The 21,112-nt window shown below is 38.2% G+C and overlaps 1 protein-coding gene across 2 annotated transcripts; it reads right to left on the reverse strand.

Moving 5' to 3' along the window:
• Window positions 1–975: 975 nt before the first annotated feature.
• On the reverse strand, window positions 976–19,366 carry cdc14aa (cell division cycle 14Aa). 2 transcript variants are annotated; one of them, XM_053233791.1, is made up of 15 exons: window positions 19,122–19,366; window positions 16,402–16,492; window positions 15,727–15,802; window positions 9,807–9,899; window positions 9,630–9,709; window positions 9,463–9,529; window positions 7,906–7,968; window positions 7,587–7,674; window positions 7,182–7,412; window positions 6,204–6,342; window positions 5,685–5,838; window positions 5,506–5,600; window positions 4,339–4,464; window positions 3,836–4,160; window positions 976–3,002 (listed from the first exon to the last, which is right to left on the reverse strand). In XM_053233791.1, the coding sequence occupies exons 1-15, from the start codon at window positions 19,213–19,215 to the stop codon at window positions 2,973–2,975; spliced, it is 1,752 nt and encodes a 583-aa protein (XP_053089766.1). In that variant the 5' UTR covers window positions 19,216–19,366; the 3' UTR covers window positions 976–2,972. The 2 variants fall into 2 exon arrangements, with proteins under 2 accessions (XP_053089766.1, XP_026791816.2); XM_026936015.3 differs by lacking the exon at window positions 19,122–19,366 and adding an exon at window positions 16,670–18,460.
• Between the last annotated feature and the right edge of the window lie 1,746 nt (window positions 19,367–21,112).

Below are 21,112 nucleotides of genomic sequence, written 5' to 3' on the forward strand. Positions count from 1 at the left end.
GAACTTTTATTTATGAAGTTTTCGTGTTGTGCACAATCGAGTAATCTTATACAGTTTGTGCCAAATATAATCACTTGTTAATAATTCATTAAATATTCAGTATTTACTTGTCATTATGCACACAACATACCTTGTACATCTGTATATCATATTATATTTTTTTATATTTTACCTTTCTCTTACGTTTATTTATTCTTATTTAACAAACTGCTTTGTTGTTGATGTACAAATTCAAACAATTAAAACCTTCTTTCAGTATAAAGAATCCTGTATATCCTGTGTAAACTCTAAAAAACACTCACTGTGATGATTACCTATAAGATAAGGGAAGTGTCTTATATATTATACATGAATTTATTCTGCAAAGCAAAATAAATGATCACTGCACAGATGTCTGAATTAAAACTGATTCACTGATTCATTGTGAATCATTTTTGTGAATCACATTATTACTCAGGTGTCCTTGATAATATTTACAGGAATATTACAAACCTAAAACTGACAAATTGCACCTTTATATGAATGATTGCAAGGTAAAATTCAATGCAATAACAATTTCCTTTCTTTCTTTCTTTCTTTCTTTCTTACAGAATTAGCTCACATGGTGTTGAATTACTCCACACTGTACTGAAATGAATTCAGTCTAATGGAGTCATATTACTCATCTGATTGACACCTGCAAAGATTGTAATAAATAAATAAATAAATAAATAAATAAATAAATAAAGGTCTTTTTGCCTTAATGAATATGCACTTTGGGATTATTTGTACCTGAAAGTGCAAAATATGTTTATGCAAAGAACATTTAAAGATCCTGTGAACAAGCTTTTACTTACAGATACCTTATAAACAGGACACACACACACACACACACACACACACACACACTCCTGTCTAAACTTTCTGAGCTCTGAACTTGCTGCAGCTTTCAAGAACAATTATCACTCACACACACACACACACACACACACACACACATGATTTACAGTCCAGAATTTTATTGGCACCCTTGGTAACGATAGATACAATCATTTGAATAAATTTACTTATAAATGACTTAAATCCATCTTATCCAAGGGTGCCAATACTTCTGGACGTTTACCCCCAGGTGCAAATAATTCTAACTATTGCTTCCTCTGACTCCTCTGCACAAATTAGCACGCTACTTTCACTGTTACCGTAGTAACACTGATTTGATGTTCATATAAGGACAAGTTTCATCCGTTAATCATATGTACGTTTAATTCCAATCGCTTTTAGTAATCAATACAAGAGTTCAGTATCTGTACAAAAATGTGTTGTACGAATCAGAATGTCTTTACAGTGTCGTAACAAAATACGTGAGAGTCACGTGTCATGCAGGCGTGCGTCCACACACACACACACACACACACACACACACACAAACAAAAAACCTGCCATCTTACAGCTCATTGGAGTTTTATTTAGTCTAAACCTCATTTTTGGGCAGAAAGAATCAAAATTATTCCTGCAGCTAAAACCAAAGAAAAGACAGAATCTTGTTTTTCTGAAACTTAGTTGCATTTCTCACTGCAGTACCTTCATACAAGCTCCTTGTGTCTGTGTGTGTGTGTGTGTGTGTGCTTGATTATAATTATTGATGTTTTTATTATGCATTTATTATTATGGTTTGTACCACTGTCTATACTACACAGCACATCCTGAAGTGTTTTATTCCTCTTATACCACATTAGTTTGCCAACGACGACAAAAGGAAGACATATCATGCTTTTTAACCATTTATAGTTACATTTAATGTTGTGGAACAAATTCATTCCTGTTCTCACATACGTTTTAACAGTTAAAAAAATCACTCATTCTGTCAAGAGCTTCTCTTTTCCTCTCTCTTGAAGTTAATAAGTTTAAAAAAAATGTAGCTTGTCATGTTACGGAGAAACTGTAAAACTCTTGTGTATTGAAGACTTTCCCATGATGGAAAACGTCCTGAATGTTTCCTAAAATCACCAAACATACAAGTCTCTGTGAATGAGCAAACTAGCCGGCACTACTCTCACTAAAATTCATCAACATCTTTCTGACTGATCAGATTCAGCATTCCAAACAGTGATTTAGACTATTTAACTAGAAATCGAGCACTTTTCAGGTTGTTAAAACGGTTTGTGCTGAAATGTACACACTCTTGCTCAGACCAGACGTGAGTAGACGTGATCGTGATCGTAGAAATATGCCAAAGATAAAGTTGATAACGTGCGCCTGCGAGCGTCTGTGATGATTTTCTCTTTTATATAATGACACACTTCACTATGTTATTAGTAGGAGAACAGCAGCCGATGACTGAGTAGATTTCCTTCTTAGACCACCCCTGTGGTCACATGATCTAAACATGGCAGCGCTCATATAGTGGGGAACATTATCTACAATAAACTGAAAAAGAAGAAGAAGAAGATAAAGTGGCTCATTTGAAAACTAGAAAGCAATGGGACTCTTCAATTTTGAAGTAGAAAATGGTTTATGTTCATTGTTGGATATTTCTAGCTTCTATATATCTGTGTTTAAAATAAAATACATAAAAATATCAGGAATAAAAAGAAAAAAAAAACCTAAAGGCATCCAAAATCCCGCTTCCTCACCATCTGATTAATCGCACATAACTGACCGCATTTGTTTCTGCCCTGAGAAGAGGTCTGTGTAAAAAAAACTCAAGAGCCTTCAGTCAGAAAAACAAATACTCAGCTCGAGCGTGAGAAAACCTCAAACATATTAAATGTATTCTGAGACTAAAAAAAAAAGCTGAAAATGAAAAGAAGTGCATATAAAGTTAAAGAACATCAAGAGGTTTTGAAAATGAAAACCAGTGAACCATTGATTTATTTGTTTGCCTTAGCACGTTGCCATCATGCCTGCTGAACCTAACGGTCCGTGAGACATTTAGTAGACATTTTGTTGAAGAGATTTTCTTCCAGTCGACGATTCAGTGCATCACTGCGGCGTTAGTACTTAACATACTCAGACTGAAGGGACTGTGAAAAGACAGAGAATAACACAAATAATCAGAAAGGAAGCAGTCGGCGTGTTTAATCCAGATGTTTAGATGTGCAAAAAATATAAAAGTAAAATATAGTGTCACTGAGATCAACTTAGAATAAAATTCAGAGCACTTCAGCTAAGTATTATGTTAAATTAAACTGTTGTAGTGATAAAGATAAGGAGCAAGACAACATTTCTTAAAAGACGTAAAACAAAGTTAAAGTTAAATGTACAAACCAGGAAGGATTCTGGATTTGTTAAGAAGGAATACATAATATAAATAAATAAAGCCAGAAGGAAGAAATATCTTGGACTGAGGGGGAAAAAAAAAAACCCTGTATTGTCCAAAAGACATACCTAAATTAGACAGGGGAAAAATAAGAGTGTTTAAAAATGTTCAACGGGATGGAATGTCTCTGAGGCAGAAACAAGACAGAAAGGAAGAAACCTCAAAGAAGAAGAAGAAGAAGAAGAAGAAGAAGAAGCAGCAGTGCAGATTTGCAGCTGGGGTCTACGAGCAAAACAGTCATTTCCAGGTTAAAATATTTACTTTCAATTTAAAAACTAGAAGTGGACACAAATCCTGATTTAGATTGATAAAAAAAGTCAAAATAGACACAGACACAAAGCAGAAGAACAGGCTTTAGAGTGTGGAGGAAATAAAAAAGAAGAAAGTAGGAGAAATCCTGATTTGTCCAAAAGGAGTTAACTGAAAACAAAAAGTCACAATCCAGACATAAAGGAAAGGAAGTGTGCCTAGAATCAAGGAAAGGCAAAAAAGAAAAAGCAGAACAGGTTTGGAAGAAAAGTCGGAGAATCCACTCACAGGAATAGAGCGACTAAGATGGCGGCCTGTGAGCACGCCTGGAACAGGAAGTCTGGGGTTTGGCCTGAAGGTTCCTCTCATCGCAGGCCTGAGCGCAGGAGCAGGAGGATTGTTGAGGTTGTTGTTAACTTCCTGTTGGAAATTCGGGATGGGGTATCCGAAGCCGAAGCGGGGTGGAGGAGGGCCGGAGGAGAGGTGTGAAGATGGAGAGAATGGTGCAGGAGGAGGGGAGGGGTAGGACGGCGCGGACGTGTCGCCTTCCTCGTCTGCGAAGTCGTCCAGGCTGTAAAGGTTGCCGAGAGAGCGGGCCAAGCCGGGTTTAAAGCTGCAAGAGGTGAGTGATTGTTATAAACACTTAGCTTAGCCAGTGTGCATTCAAGTGTGTCCATGACCTTTAACCCCCCTTTAACCCCCCCTTCAGAATGTTTATGTAACGTGCATTTCTGGATATACTGCGAATATGATAGACACGTCCCAATTCTGATGGGTTTGCGTGAGCACACCTCTTCATGTTCGCAGCGGACGAGGGGCTTCGAGCCTGTCTCCTCGTTACAGGGCCGCCAGAGAAAAGAGGAGGAGCTTTGGAAGACTTTGAGGGAGAAATGGTGCCAGGTATCGGACGTAACCCACTGAAATAACAAAAATAACAAAGTTACTGATTATTTAGTAAAAGACATGTATATCGCTCCGACAATATCTATGCCAGTGTATGATATGGCGATATGGGCACAAGTCCAGTATGGAAGGGATGCTACAAGTTGACACGGCAGTTGGCGTGGTAGAAGAAAACTGAAAACTGGAAGATGGAGGAGTGTCTCAGACTCCTTGCTCTGTCTTCTCCAATCTGTATCGAGATTGTGGTGCGTCTCAATCAGCTTCCTAGTTCAGTAGAGTCGGCCATTTTAAGGGCTGTCTCAATCGCAAAATCCTTCAAGTGCACTGGAACGTTCGGTCTATAAAAAAAATCCCACAACACATCGCAAAAACCAGGGAGCATCGATGCTCACAGAGTTCCCTTATTGGAAATGACATCATATCTTCTGAAGCCTCTCAGCTCGAAAAAAAAATGGCGGACGAACTCTCAGCCAACTTTGTGTACTTTATCTTGTTATCGTTATTGTAGTTCTCAGGTGATTACTTACGTTAGTGATTTTAAACGTTATTTGACGTTCTATATACAGTTTGTTTGAGTCTAAGGGTTTAATAATTGTAAAAAATCCACTAGCTAGCCTACGATCCTGCTTGAAGTACCACGACAGAAACTCGTGTGATTCAGCTAACAAATTTATGACAAAGATATCGGTCCTGCCTGTTGTTGATAAATGCAAGTGGTGATGTTTTACAACACGAGTACGTAGTCATATCATCGGAAAATTGAGTCATCAGTGTCCCAATGTGTAGTGAGTCAGGGTCCTTACCAGCGCCCGAACTCGTGTACACGATCTACTGATCGAGACGCACCCATTGTCAAGCAAAAATTGTGACACGTGTGATTTTGTTAAAGGTTTTACTTCACTTACAGTTCTCTCATATTTTAGTTTGAGATTAAGCTAAATAACCATAAAAGAGATTTTTTCATAACCTTTTTGCTTACCTGTCTTTGCCAAGGGTGCCAATACTAATACTGGAGAAGGGATATTATTTAGCTTGATGTTTAGCTGGTGTCATACCTGAGAGTGGACGGAGACCTGAGAGGACGTCGACACTTTAATGCTCGCAGTCTGTCTCCCTGAGTTAAGCCCATATTATTGTCCATGAGGTCATTCTGTGATGGACAAAGTTAATTAATATATAAATAAAGAAGAAAGAAAGAAAGAAAGAAAGAAAGGTTAGAAATTACAGTCAGCACCTCGTCGATGCTCTGGGCGTTCAGGCTGGTGCTGCTGAGCGAAACGTCGTCCAGGCTGGAGATGAGGTGAGCCAGGTCTCTCTCCGGGAACTGCCGCGGCCTTGGCTGCTTGGACCGGTACAAATCTCCATCCATCCACATGCTGTGCTGTTTTCTATACAGAGAGAGAACCAACTGTATTTCTATCTGAATTTTAAATCTGTGTGTAAGAAAACCTGAACAGAAAATACACTGACTCGTGAGCAAATTTAATTCAAATGCCTTCTGGCTTCCATTAGAGCCGTTGAAAAGGTTTTCATTTACATGTACCTCAAATTATACTCATGTCCACGTGCTTTTGTTCATGTTAATGTTCATATCGTGGTTTTTTCAGTACGTCACTGCATTTAACTGCTGTTATACCTATATAGATCTGAACTCGAGAAGATTTAGGACATAACCACATTTCCATGCTGTTTTCTACCCTGTAGTTGCTTGTGATGGAATAAATAATTCATCTCTGTGGATTGATCCACTCACTCTTCCAGAAAGTTCTGCTGGGGGCCGATGACCGAGCCGGGCCTGCAGATGCGAATCCAGGCGATGGCCTCTGCAGCCGTGAAGTGGTAATGCTTCATGAGGTAGCAGCCAATCAGGGTGCCTGTCCTGCCCAGGCCAGCTACACACACACACACACACACACACACACACAAAAACAATTCTGAGAGAAATATTGGGTTCAAACATGCAAATAAAAATAATACCCAGAATAAAAGAATAAGCACAGCGCTTATAACTAGCCCATATAACTAGCAGGACACAGAATAAACAACAACAACAACAACAACAACGATAAGCGTGATAAATCTAATGGATAAGTAAATCAGAAAATCCAAAATATTCACAAACAATACTGTTAGGAAAAATGTCAGTAAGGAGCTAATTATGGAAATAAACTGAATAAACTGTGTATTTATGTCAAAACTTTTTTGGTTATATTTGGAGAAATTTACGTCACACTTCAGCAGCTGTCATTAAAATAAGTTTCTCATGGCTCTGTGAACTACGTGAGGAATAAAACACTTGGGGGTGTGTGCAGTTATAGGAAAATAATCAATGACAAGGTGGTGTGACGCGGTCCGATGTAAAGAGTTGCTGTCATCAGCCAAAAGGTGATTTATTTGTTTATAAATCACATTTAATGTTGTATAACATCTGCAAAAAAACAAGTTATTCCTTATGTTACAGAAGCTACAAACAGTCGTTCCCTCACCAGTCTCTCTTTTTTTCTCTGCAGTGAAGACTTTCCCATGGGGGAAAAACTGTTACAAAACAACTCCTTCCATAAATATTTTAAATAAAAATCCATTATGTTCGCCATCTCTGCTTATCCTCAGACTCATCCACCTTTCGTAAGCATATGAGGAAGATCGGATTCTGCTAGCTATCCATCAATCTGCAGACTTATACCCAGATCCTATTAAAGGTAGAAGTTCTTCACACATCACTCCCTCTCACCTTTACAGTGGACGGCGACGGCGCCCTCGGCAGTTTCGCAGATGTGCAGGAAGCGGCGGATGATGATGTCGCTCGGCGTGCCGCCGTCCACGAAGAACAGATCGTGATGCGCAAAGCCGGCGTCTGTAAAACGGCATCCCTCGTACATCTTCCTGTTGAGCCGGACCACGTCGCTGATATTGTGCTGGCGGAAGTAGGGGAAGTACGCTTCGGGGGCGTGGAGAGGGAATCCTGGGAATTATAATGAGTTTCATTCATGTAGCATCATTCCACAGCACGAAGATAATCACAGAAACAACATAATCATAAATAGAAACTTAAAAAAATGCCTTGATTTACCAATCAGAATCGACTATAGCATGCTGTGAAACCCAGTGAAATACACACCCTGACGTTCTCACTCACCATTCTCGATTTTGCTCTTGGGATGAGGCCCGCTGAAGGCCAGCAGCTTCCCTGGCACAATCCAGTTAAAGTCACCATTTTCTACGCGCTTAATAAAGAAAAAGAAGAACGCGCCTATTGATCAGTTGTATCACTAAACACTCCTTAGTTATTCAAAGAATTATCAACTAAACAGTCATAGCATCTGTCTGTTCATATAAACAGATTAGGGCAGTTAGTGCTCTCCTCAAAGCATGTTTAGCTCCACTTTGACATTGTGTGAGTAGTTTGAAAAGCTGTCTCGGAGGAAGTATGTCATCTCTCATCCCTCATACGTCACCTCATAGTGCTCGTACTCCTCAACGTCAAACGTCTCAAAGTCGAAGAACCCGTGCTGCAGGGCCTTGAGAGAAGACATTAATCGTTAACGAACTTCACCGTTAATAACTGTTCATTTCTTAACAAATCTGTGCATCATGAGTATTATAAAAAGAACCACGTATCCCTGGAACAGTTTCAAACGTTCATTTGAAGGCAACATTTAAAATGACAAAAATGACACTTATGGACTAAACTACTTACGGACTAACAAACCCAGTACTTACGTCCAATATTAATGTAGTTATTATGCGTAATGTTTTCATTTTAAAGCATGTCCCTTCTATTTCTCACATACTATTGGTGGAATCACGGGACATAAAATAAACATTTCACACATCGATTCAATTTTTCAACCAAAAACAAGGAGAAACCTCTTACTTTTCCTGTAACAAAATCATCCTCATAAGCACAAATATTTTCTCTTAAAAGGTACTCATGAATGCTAAAAATCTGAATCCCATTCTTGGAATGATTCATCAATTGACTCATTGATTCGTTGACTGAATCGCTGATTCTTTAATTCATTCCAGTCTCTAGGAACTTTATTGTTGCGCCACTCTTTCCTGTTTCACTGGGGTAAGAATACGAGGCTGTAGACATTAAAAAAAAATCACTTTCTTATCCAGTATAGAAGTAAAATCCCCCAAACTCACTGTAAAAAAATGAGGATCACTGATGCTTTGGGACTGTTAAACATGATTGCCTCTGCCAGGTGGTTAAGACTTGGTTAAGACAACAACATAATGACAAACACGTTTCCAAACCATCATGGCTGCCAGATATAAAGTCAATGTTTTGCAAAAAAAAAAAAAAAAAACATCTCAGTCCAGATTTGAACCTCTGGGGTGAATTGAAGAAGCCTGTCCACATGCACAGACCAAAGAATTCAAAAAATGTTGCGCTTGGAGGAGGGTTGATTAATTTTGAAACCAACGTCATGCAGAAATATTTCTGGGGAAAAATAACAAATCTTACTACTTATGTTAAAATAATAAAAAAACAACAACGTCTGCATGTATTTAGTCTCAAAATATCATGACTTTCATGTTCTATTCATTACATAGTGTACATCAATTTTCCAGCATTTTTTCCAATAACTCTGAAGCTTATGTTACAGATATGTGATACGTAAGTTACGTAAGTCACAGATACATAAGTTCTACGATTTTGTAACACTGAATGCATGCTGTTATAACAGAATAATGTGCCATATTCTATCATTGTCATCTCTCTAACCTTGAACAACACACAGTTTGTCAAATTCGTGTACATAAAGATAAAAAAAAAATACTAGGATCAACCAATGTCCTGTCTCAGAGGTTGTTTCTGTGTTTTGTAGAAGACGGTTATGTAAACGTTCTGTCCTGGATCATGTCAAGCCCACTTCCTGTGACTGTTCGACGGGCAGATAATTGGACTAAAGGATTATGATTAGAGCTCAGGCTATGGAGCTTCTTGAAGTACACAATGGGTAAATAAATGGGGCAAAATAAAATGGCTTCCGTTGCGCACTAACCTTACGGATTCCTTGTAAACAGTCTAAGATGGTGAGGTTGTAGGTGCAGTTCCCAAAGCCAGCGTCTCTGAAGGAATACCAAGACAACTGTTTGTTAGTGACAACACAGGAAGTGAGCCTGGTGTTCTCTTTGTGCTTGAATTTGCGATCTCAAACTGGAGTCTTACCTGAAGGGCAGGTAGGACACGTTAGTCCCAGATATCAGGGCTCGGTAGACTTCCTCTGGAGTTCTCTTTAAGTATATTACCTGGAGTGGAAGATAAGACGATACCGTCATCCTCGAATGTAAAATCGTACTCAGAATTAAAAGACTAAAAGGGAAGAAGATGTGGAGCGAGACCCACAGCGTAGGCGCCGATCAGGAAGGCGGCGTTGGCTCTCTTGTGCTGGTCGTAGCTGGTGTAATGAATGATGCGCTTCCTGGAAAGAGTGAAAGACTGGACAGACACACAGAATACTTATGAACTGTAATACAGATTTACTGCACCAAAATGATTATTTTCCCATAACAACACATCCTGACGTGTTTTATTCCTCTTATACCACAGCAATTAAACTTATTTATTTATTACCAAAGTCATACTGTTATCCGTTTATAGCGACAGTTGTGGAATGTCTGTAAAACAAGTTTTCTCTCTTGAAGCTAATATTACAGAAAAAAAAAATGCAAAAAAATATGCAGCTTGTCATGTTACAAAGAAACTACAAAGTTGTCTGTCCTGAAGACTTTCCCATGGCGGAAAAATTAAAGCTACAACACTGGCGTCTCCTTCCAAAAATACAAACTAAACATCTCCTCAGAGAAAACTTCGCAGTATCAACAATTATTATTATTAGGCTTAAATTGTGTGGAGAATCCGCTGTACAAGTCCCTGAGAATTATCCGTTACTATGACAACGTGTTACGATAACGAGCAGCCTGAACTACTGTCGGAGCTGCTGCTATGGAAAATGAATCGAAACCTTCTGACCAATCAGATTAGAGAATTTAACAGCGCTGTGGTATATAAGAGAAAATAAAACATGTTTCATATTTTAAGAATCAGAAGCAGTTACTCATTATGATGAATAAGGAGCTTCGATCAGGAAGAAATCTTGTTCGGAAGAGATTTTTGATAATAAACGGTTGTAAACAAACTATTTAGATTAAACGATATTAAATATATATTGATGCGTGACGTTTGTTTAAAATGAAATCGTTTCTATTTCTGCTGCTTTTAAAAGGATATGATGTCTGTATGTAAAGGCTCATTCTTTCTAGCATTTAAAATAACTTGGAAAATCATACAAAAAGCTGTTACTTAGCTAATGACTACTGGCTCGAAACCAGATTCTCATATTACCCCAGGGCAGTTTAAATATTTCATCACGAGCCTATCTGTGCGCGATTGTAAATGTAGTACTTAATGGTTTTACGTTCTCTTTGTTTGTTTCTATCTCTCATGTTCTTGTAACTTGGCACGAAACGAACGCTGGAAACGACGGCTTTTCGCATGTCGGTGTGACTGACGGGATTTTATTGTAATGAAGTGACAGTGACGAGATGTTTACTCCAACACTGTATAGCATCGTTATCAATAGACATCGTCACAGAGCAGCTTTACTGCAATTACAGAAATATTGTAACCATAAAACGTTAACCACGAAATGTGTACTCATATTTGATAACATGTAATCCTCAGTGTTGTAGATGTATGGAACCGGTATAGTGCACAGGGTGACCTTACAGAGGCACTGGTATCCGGCTAAGTGGGGAGAGCAGGAACAAGCTGTAAATTTAAGTGAGAAAGGCTGCCTTAAACACATAAAAAAAACATAAGCATATATGGGAATGTGGAGTCTTGTGAGAAAACTGGATGTGGAAGTTTTTGTTCATGTAAATGTATATAAGAATGATGCTCTGAAGAGTTGGGGAGCTTTCTCTGCAGAGAACCGCTCGGCTTTATTTTTTGAAAGAGTAAAGCCTCGAACCTCTCCGGAGTGATCTTTCATCTTCAGCACTGGATCCAACACAATCCAGATGTAGATTTGGTTCCCTAATGAACAAGCCGGAGGCGAGAGCGACAAGGAAAAACTCCCTGAGAAGACATTGAGACTCGAAAGGAAAAAAAAAATCATCCTCTTCTGAGTGACACCTGATAGTGCGATTATAAGTTATTACAGCTGTAGACTGTAAAGTCAAACAGTGTTAAGTGTGATGAAAAGATGTTCGGTATGAGCGTATTGTTAATAAACGTCCTGCGATGAGCACAGGACAGTCTTTATGATTACATTAATGTAAAGACTTGATGATTTGCAGCTCAACATTCCTACAGTTGAGTCACTTGGTACAAACACAATCACTGCTTTAACAGCCTTGTACTTGTATTGGAATCAGTCTCACTTTGTTGCTTTGGATAAAAAAAACACTATTTTAACTAGCTGAATAAATTATCTTGGGCAAATTGCAGACAATCTACAAACAGGAACACACTCTGAGAAATATAAGATACCTAACTGCACTTTTCCTCGTCTCTGGCGTGTCTCGATAAGATGCTTTTTGAGGAAAGCTTTAAAGGCACAGCAGTGGTCCTTACACTGTTTTTTAAGTTACATTATATATATATTCATCATTTCAAGATGGACCGCCCCAGAGGCAAGGAAAAGTACCTTTATTTCTGAGAGTGCATGCAGCGAGGCTGAAACACTGACCTCCGAACTGTGTCTTTCACCCGTAAACACCACAACAAACAGCCACAGACTTTTTGTCGAGGGCACAAACATATGATACAGAGACATTGTTAGGAGAAGATAACAAGTCAGGTAATCTGTACTAATCTGTACTAATGCTCTTGTGCCTAACTAGCTTATTGTACCTGCGAGCTAATTTATGTCAGCTGGTGTGTAAAGAATTTATGCTTAGTCCAATCTTGCTCTTAACTTCACCTCAGACCCCGGCCCTCTAACCTAAACTCACACTGTACATGACTCCACTGTTTATCTTCTGTCAGCTCCAGATGTAAGAAACCCACTTATGTCTTTTAGTTCCTGCCAAAACCTCCTGCTCCTCTCGGATTCAGCGCTCGTGGACAATGTAAGGTGTCTGGATTACGCAGAGAGAAAGAGACTCCATCGGGACAGGAAGTGGTTCTCGAGTGGTCAGGGACACATGCTGTTATTGTTTTAATGCCCTAATCGACTTCCCCTTGGCGTTTACCCTTGGCTGCATCTCTGTCGCTGTTTACGTGAGTCTCTCACACTCGTTGGCGAAATACTAAAAAAAAAGGTCTAAAATAAATGTATATTAACTTTAGCTCTGCTACTAACGTTAATTCTGATGTCCGAATCCAAATTTAAAGCGCTTGGACGTTCCTGGTGTTATACTTTTAGAAGAGTATTTAGAGGCCAGAGAGATTGAGATCGAGTTTTTACAGGAAAATGAACAAGCAAATTCAAATCGGTTCGTTTTGCAGATAAAGAGTAGGTGTATAATTAACAGAAGAAAAAACTCTCACTCTTTCTCAGTCTCTCTCACACACACATTCTCACACACACACACTCTCACACACACACACTCTCACACACACTCTCACACACACTCTCACACACTCACACACACACTCACACACACTCACACACACACTCACACACACACACAAATGAGTTAAATACCTTTTAGGTTTTTCTCTTATTCTTAAATTCTTATGTTATTCTGAATGAGTTTTAAAGTTTGAAAATTTCAAACCTTCTCTTAATGTGTTATTTTGTCTGTAAACACCTTCGTGAGACAACATTAAGTAAAATTATTTTTTTATGCAGAAAAATAGTAATAATATTAACACATAAGAATTCTGTTAAAAATAATAACATAAGTATAAAATGTCTATTGGGGTGGAAACTATTTGAGTAATTGTATTTAGTACAATTTTGGAATATTTGTCCTCTCACCCAAGTACATTTTCAAGAGCATGTGGACCTCAGAGTAATTATTACAAATCTCAAATGCCACAATATTTTTTTATATATATATTTTTTTCTTAGTAAGATGCTTTTCGCTGGCATTACCGATTCATACAGGATGAGCTGTCTCATTTGCTTCCCCTTTAAATTCCCCATCAAATCTAAATAAGTGTTTTATCTTTAAGTTTGGGATATTATTTCGGTAAATAAGCTAGATAGCGACGTTTTGTAAATTAGTTTGTTAAATTATCTAGATAGGTACATTTTGTAAATTAGTTTGTTAAATTAGCTAGCTAGTTACATTTTGTAAATTAGTTTGTTAAATTATCTAGATAGTTACATTTTGTAAATTAGTTTGTTAAATTATCTAGATAGTTACATTTTGTAAATTAGTTTGTTAAATTAGCTAGCTAGTTATGTTTTGTAAATTGGTTGTTCAATTAGCTAGCTAGTTACATTTTGTAAATTAGTTTGTTAAATTAGCTAGATAGTTACATTTTGTAAATTAGTTTGTTAAATTAGCTAGCTAGTTATGTTCTGTAAATTGGTTGTTCAATTAGCTAGCTAGTTACATTTTGTAAATTAGTTTGTTAAATTATCTAGATAGTTACATTTTGTAAATTAGTTTGTTAAATTAGCTAGATAGTTACATTTTGTAAATTAGTTTGTTAAATTAGCTAGATAGTTACATTTTGTAAATTAGTTTGTTAAATTAGCTAGCTAGTTATGTTCTGTAAATTGGTTGTTCAATTAGCTAGCTAGTTACATTTTGTAAATTAGTTTGTTAAATTATCTAGATAGTTACATTTTGTAAATTAGTTTGTTAAATTAGCTAGATAGTTACATTTTGTAAATTAGTTTGTTAAATTATCTAGATAGTTACATTTTGTAAATTAGCTAGCTAGTTATGTTTTGTAAATTAGCCTGTTAAATTTGCTGGCTAGGTAAGTTTTGTTTTGTTTTTTCTTGCTAATGTGTCTTACTGTCCATTTCGAAAGGGTTATTAAACATGATCTAATCAGCAAGACCATTTTTTTCAGACTTTTGTACATTTTTGCCTCCATACTTCTACTTTTAATTGAGTAAGACTTTGATACAGTATCCATACAGTTTCTCTGAACATTTTCCTCCGCTGATGTCTGTACAGAGACACACAGTAGGCAGAGCCAAATGAAGAAGAAAAACACCAGCACACCCGCTTACTCATGGCATGAACCAGTGTATAAAAAACAAATACAACGTTTTTAAGTTTAAGGGTGTGGTTACTTGTTTCACATGGGTGGTAAATAACTTGTTCCTTAAAATAAAAAAAAAGATTGAAGATCTGAAAGCATTCAGTGTGACAAATATGCAATAATAGAAAAAATCGGAAAAAGGCAAATACTTCTTGCAGTGTAAGAATTTCTGTGTGACACAGGCTGTTTGCCCGGACACTGAGCTATCTGCGTTCTGACTAAAATAGAAATGTCCAGTGAAGGAAGTCAGGCCGTGTAATCGTGACAGATGAGATTAGTGAGTTCTCACTGTGTCACATCCTGCGCATTTAAATGTATTCACTGGGAAGACAGTTTTGTCCAAAGTTCCTGACAAGTGAGGATTCAATTCAAGCAAACAGTTGAGGGATCAGGACCATGTTTAAGGGACTAACAAATTTGGCTCTTTGGCTGACATTAGGGCCTTTCGCACTGCGGGAACCTTTTCATAGTACCTGAACTAATTGTGGAACTACCCACTTTTTGGCGTTTTCGCACCTCCGGAACTGGGTGTGATTTTAGTACCGACTGCCTTTTTCGGGAACCAAATGAGCTCCTACTCCGGAGCAGGGTCTAACCAGCACAACTGGTACTATCCGTGACGTAAGTAGACGTTGATTGGCCAAACGTATACGAAAACGCCCTCACACGCCATGATTTAAAACGCCGCGTAAACATACTGTAGTGTCGACTTATTCCGCAAGTATGGAGAACAGCGATAGATGGACACGAGACGCAACAAAAACACAGCTCCGATCACAGCGTCCTCCATCCTCCGGTTGTTTACGTTGTTGTTCTTTGTTTCCGTTGTTGAACGCCGCGCACAAATGACGTCACTGTCGACCGGCTTACGTCACTTCCTAGTGCCCGCTGTCGGTGCGAATGCAACCCTTTAAACGGTACTGGGAAATAGTTCATGCAAAATCGCCCAGTACTTTAGTACTGTAAATTTAGCTCTGGAGCTAAAGCGGTACGAAAGGACTTATTGAATTTGAGCCCTCAAGCTTCCAGTCACCAGCCCAGAACTGAGAACTGACGAGCTGCGACTTTCTGCTGTAGCTTGTCGTCTTACCTTGAGCTTTTTGTTCAGTTTACAGCAGTATCGATACAGCATGGCCAGATTGAGAGGGCCGAAGTCTGCGTAGAAGCTGAAACAGAAAAACCTCCATCAGGCACAAAAAAATACTGTATATTTACACCTCAGTGCTACTATTTAACATATAACAGCACAGGTTTATGCTAACACGCTTGTTCTAATAGGTTGTTGTTTCTATAGTAACATCTTACACATGGATTTAAAGATGTATGCGACTGTTGACATGGTTGAGTTTTCAGTAAGGAGATGTTTATTAACATTTATAGAAGGAGTCTCCAGCGTCAGTATCAGAGATAAAGCTGTAACAGGAAAGTCTTCAGGATAATGGGTTTCTTTGTGGTTTCTTGGCAACATGACAATTAACTTCAAGAGAAGCATGAAAGCAAGGCTGGTGAGGAAACGAGTGTTTATAGCTGCTATAAACAAAGTGATAACAGGAACTTGTTTCGCAGGTGTTCCACAACACTGCATACATGTAACTCTAAATGGATAAAAAGTACAATATGTCATTGGCAAACTGCTGTGGTATAAGAGGAATCAAAGACTTTATTTTCTATGCGTAACTTGAAAATATTTGAAGCGTAACAAGAATACACAACAATCTAAGTGTTAACTTTTAGTACTAAATTGTCAAAAGCGCCAGTTACTCACTTTTCATAGACAAACTCATCGTCTGTGCAGAAGTAGTGCGCGTTCGCTGTACTTTTCGGTTTTCCACGGAGAGTTGCAAAGTATAATCGATCTGCAAACAAACAAACAAAAACAAACAAACAAACAAACAACCAGCATTAAGTGCTTGGACCCCTAACTCATGACGCATACAAGTAACTGACGCACGAGGCGTCACTTTTTACCACTCAAACAAACACTAAATATCACTTTTTGTTATTTTATTTTAAATATTATAAGGACGAAATACCTTTAATCAACTCCGTGGCTCCGGAAATGCCGTTTTCATGCGCCATTGCATTCAATATCTACGATATATATATATATAAACACTGAAAACGTGGATTTCCAGGTCCCTCAAAACCAGTTCCATGTCGAGTCCAGAAGTTTACATTCCACCTGAAAAAGTGTTTACACTCCAAAACGAAATTACTTCCTAACAAAGTTTTATTTTCTCCCACGCAACGTATTAAACTTCCCCTGGACTTTAATGGGACGTGGCTGAAGCTATGTTAAACCCTACATACTACAGCACTAAGTAGTACGCCAAACCCGCACGCGAGCGCACTATGCTCAAATACTATTTAGTGCGTTAGTATGCGAAAACGCCGTCGCTTAGCAACCGCGTGCCCCATGTCCGTGGGTCGCGCGAAGAAGCGTTGCCATGGAAGGATGGGCTTTTACCGTCTCTGACCAATCAGCGTTCGAGTCGCAAATAAAAAGGCGGGAGGAGGATTTTTCCAGATTACTGAGGTGGAACATAAAGGCTAAAGATTTAAGCTAAAGCTTCTTTAGCTCTTTTCACACAGAGTTAATGCACTTTACATCAAATTTATGACTGAAATATACCTTTTAAACGACATATGAGTAATTCATTCACTTTATATCAGTCCAGAAACAGTTTATTATTTATTATTTAGCCATTAAGCCATACATGTTTCCATGGTGAATGTGTAATATCACTTTCAGGACACTGCCATGTTTTTTGTTGTTGTTGTTGTTGTTCCATGTTATGTATACACACTTCAGTAACCAAAGGTGTCCAAATCAACTGAACTACACAAAAACAAGAAGAAAACAAGAAATACACAAGCTCAGGACAAGATTATTTCCTGTAAACCTTACTAATCCGGGTGTTTACCACAAAACACCAGCTTTATTTTCACCTTCGTTTGCAATGGAAAGATTTTCCATCTCATCTTTGTCAACAATATCATGTCAACAATATGTTACCACTGATAGCATCCCTTTGCTAACTTTAACTAGCCGTATTTCTAGCTCATTGAGAGCAAAGTTAACATTGTATTGAACATGATGAGTGTTTTTGTTTGTTCAGTGGTAAATATAGAACTAGAGCCACGCAAACTTGAAGTTAAACTCTGCCGGTTGTCTTGAGAGTCTTGAGATTATCTTTGTTCGCATAGAGAACTATTTCCACTGACAGTTTTCTAGTTCTGGTTTATTTTATTGCATTTGACTGAAGACTAATGCCACATTCTGGACACCACTGACATAAGAAGTGTGTGGACTGGCAGAGCAGTTCGGTGAGCTTCAACAGCCCTGACGCTTCGCATTCAACTCATTTCATGACCAGGTTTTGTGGAAACATCCAACTGTGTAGAAAATACAGTACCCTGAGTTTGTAATATACAGTACCCTGAGATTGGAGCATAGAGTACCCTGAACATCGAGCATATGGTACCCTGAGATTTGAACATACAGTACCCTGAGATTTGAACATACAGTACTCTGAGTGTGTAACATACAGTACCCTGAACTTCGAGCATACGGTACCCTGAGCTTGGAGGATACAGTACCCTGAGCTTGGAGGATACAGTACCCTGAGCTTGGAAAATACGGTACCCTGAGTGTGTAACATACGGTACCCTGAGCTTGGATCATACGGTACCCTGATTGTGTAACATACAGTACCCTGAGTGTGGAACATACAGTATCCTGAACTTCGAGCATATGGTACCCTGAGCTTGGATCATACGGTACCCTGAGCTTGGAAAATACGGTACCCTGAGCTTGGATCATATAGTACCCTGATTGTGTAACATACAGTACCCTGAGTGTGAAACATACAGTACCCTGAGCTTGGATCATACGGTACCCTGATTGTGTAACATACAGTACCCTGAGTGTGGAACATACAGTATCCTGAACTTCGAGCATATGGTACCCTGAGCTTGGATCATACGGTACCCTGAGCTTGGATCATACGGTACCCTGAGCTTGGATCATATAGTACCCTGATTGTGTAACATACAGTACCCTGAGTGTGAAACATACAGTACCCTGAGCTTGGATCATACGGTACCCAGAGCTTGGATCATACGGTACCCTGAGCTTGGATCATACGGTACCCTGAGTGTGGAACATACAGTACCGTAAGTGAGGAACACACACTGGTCTAATAAGGCACATGTCAATGACGTTTTTTAGTGCTTTGGCACTAATGTGATCAGCATGCTTTCTTACAAACACACATCAGGGGCAACATTTAACATTTCCATCTTTCTTTAGAGTTGTTCATTGTGTGCAAGCGAAAATTATTTTTACATTGATTGCTTATAATTTGTGTAACCATAAAGGTAACTGTCAGATGTATGGTATAATCTTGCAAATTTTTAAGAACTGAGTGGTGAAAAGTCTTCAAGATTATTCCCCAAGCCCACAATTAAAAACCCTAGACTTACCTGCAATGTGTGTGATCCAGGCAGCTGGGGGCACCATGGCAGGAGGCCTCCGTTTGACCCGCCAGTGTCCCCCCCAGACTGGCAAACGGGACATGCCTTCATTGAGGTCAGTAATAAGATGCAGATGAGGCCAAACTCTTAAAAATTCCTCAGGTGCTCCTCACCAAAGTACATTCTCTTTTGAGAACTAAGGAATCGTTCGGGAAGCTCATCATCACCTTGAGTTATCCAAGTGGAGCAGAGGACAAGATTTGTCCACTGACAAAAAAAACAACTATAGGAAAGCGCTCACCTGAGAACATGCCATGGAACAAGAGCAAGAGCCACTCGTGTTACAGACTCGGGTTACTCTACTCTTCTCCTTCCAAAAAAAACCCCAGCTCTTGTCCTGATGCGGCGTTCCGTTACACTTGCTTCTCATACGTGAGGACGTCACACGTTTCGAGGCTTGGTCTTGGACTTATCAGGTCCAAACCTATTCTTGGTTCCTTTATGGTATCTGCCAACAGTATGAATGATATTTCGTCATTCTGTTTGGTCCAAGACGCGGTGTTACGGATCAGGTGCTGTGAGACAGCAAAACAGTAACATTCGAGACGATGACACGGTATAAAGATCAGGGTCCAAACGGAGAATGGTGTCTAATAGCAGGGCAAGGTCTCTAATAAGGTTACAGGAGAGGTTATTAGGATGGGGTGGGGACATATGAGAAACTCCAGAGGGTGTGTTTATTTATGTTACGGGAGAAATGATATAGGGGAAAAAAAAATAAACACCCAAAAGAGTCCTGTTATAATCTCATAATATCACTGTTGTTGTTGATATTATTAATTAATTAATTATTACACATTTCTATGCAGTACTTTTGGACCTAGCCTTTAGTAATTTTGGTTTTGTACTTGACTGCACACACACACACACACACACAGAGCTGAATCATGGCTAGTCATTCAGCTTCCATTGCATTCCCCATGTGAGAAGTAAAGTTTGTTATCTATTCAGCCAGCTTGACACGACTGGTTAGTGTAAAATGTCTAATAATCTGTTTGTTTGTTTTGAAAATAATGAAACCAGCTCATGTAATCATGTGATTTGAATTGGTATTTAATCTTCTTTTTTGTGTCCCTCTAATTATTAGTCTGTTTTTTGTCCAAACACACAAACACACACACACACACACAAAGGAAATTATTTATCACCATTATTCACCACTGTTTCATACCTCTAATATATATAAAAAAGCTTGGATTTTGGTAAAAACAAAACGGTTTTAAAAATAATAAATAGAGTCAAGTAGTGACTTTCTTTCTTTCTTTCTTTTTTAATTCAACCCCCTTGAACCTTTTACATGAGAGTCATTTTCAGATTATTTTCTTTTTGTATTTATTTTATGTATTTATTTTTTTGAACAAAAAAAGTTGCTTTTGTATGTTATGTGAAATAAAAAAAATAAATTAATAAAAAATAAAAACCTTAATTAACTGTTGAAAAAAAAAAGAAAGAAAAGTTTACGACCCACATTTCTAGGATGTGGATTCTAGTTATTTTATACCTTTTATAAATTGATGTTTTAAACCTTATATATGATTTATTACTATTATTATTGTTGTTGTTGTTGCAATTTTTTTACTTTTTAAATATATATTTTTTGGGTAATAAGAGTTTTTTGTATTTAAATACTCAATCCCTATGACAAAAAAAAAAAACCCTCACGCAGTTTTATTTTTGACCACAGGGTGGCGCAAGACACATTACGATAAAATGCAAACAACAAATACGTATAAAATGTTTTTAAATGATCGAATATTATATTATAATTATTTATTTTCTCACATCTGCTCAGTAGTTTGCTTTTACTATACAAGAAAAATAACGAATTTGGCACTTCCGCCTTTTTAAGCGCAAGATAAAATAAGCAATCTGATTGGCTGATCTGAGGAGGCGTGGACGTGTCGTCAGCGTAGACCGTGGATACCACAGAACTTTTATTA

The sequence above is a fragment of the Pangasianodon hypophthalmus genome, chromosome 4 (genome assembly GCF_027358585.1).
Source record: "Pangasianodon hypophthalmus isolate fPanHyp1 chromosome 4, fPanHyp1.pri, whole genome shotgun sequence".
NCBI classification, from domain to species: Eukaryota; Metazoa; Chordata; class Actinopteri; order Siluriformes; family Pangasiidae; genus Pangasianodon; species Pangasianodon hypophthalmus.

Coding starts and splice junctions, on each gene's coding strand:
- cdc14aa (XM_053233791.1), bottom strand. CDS start 19,215: ATGTCCCGTTTGCCAGTCTGGGGGGGACACTGGCGGGTCAAACGGAGG. Junction 9,530..9,629: donor GTGTCCTACCTGCCCTTCAG/GTAAGACTCCAG, acceptor GTATTCCTTCAG/AGACGCTGGCTTTGGGAACT. Junction 4,465..5,505: donor AGGTCTCCGTCCACTCTCAG/GTATGACACCAG, acceptor TTGTTATTTCAG/TGGGTTACGTCCGATACCTG.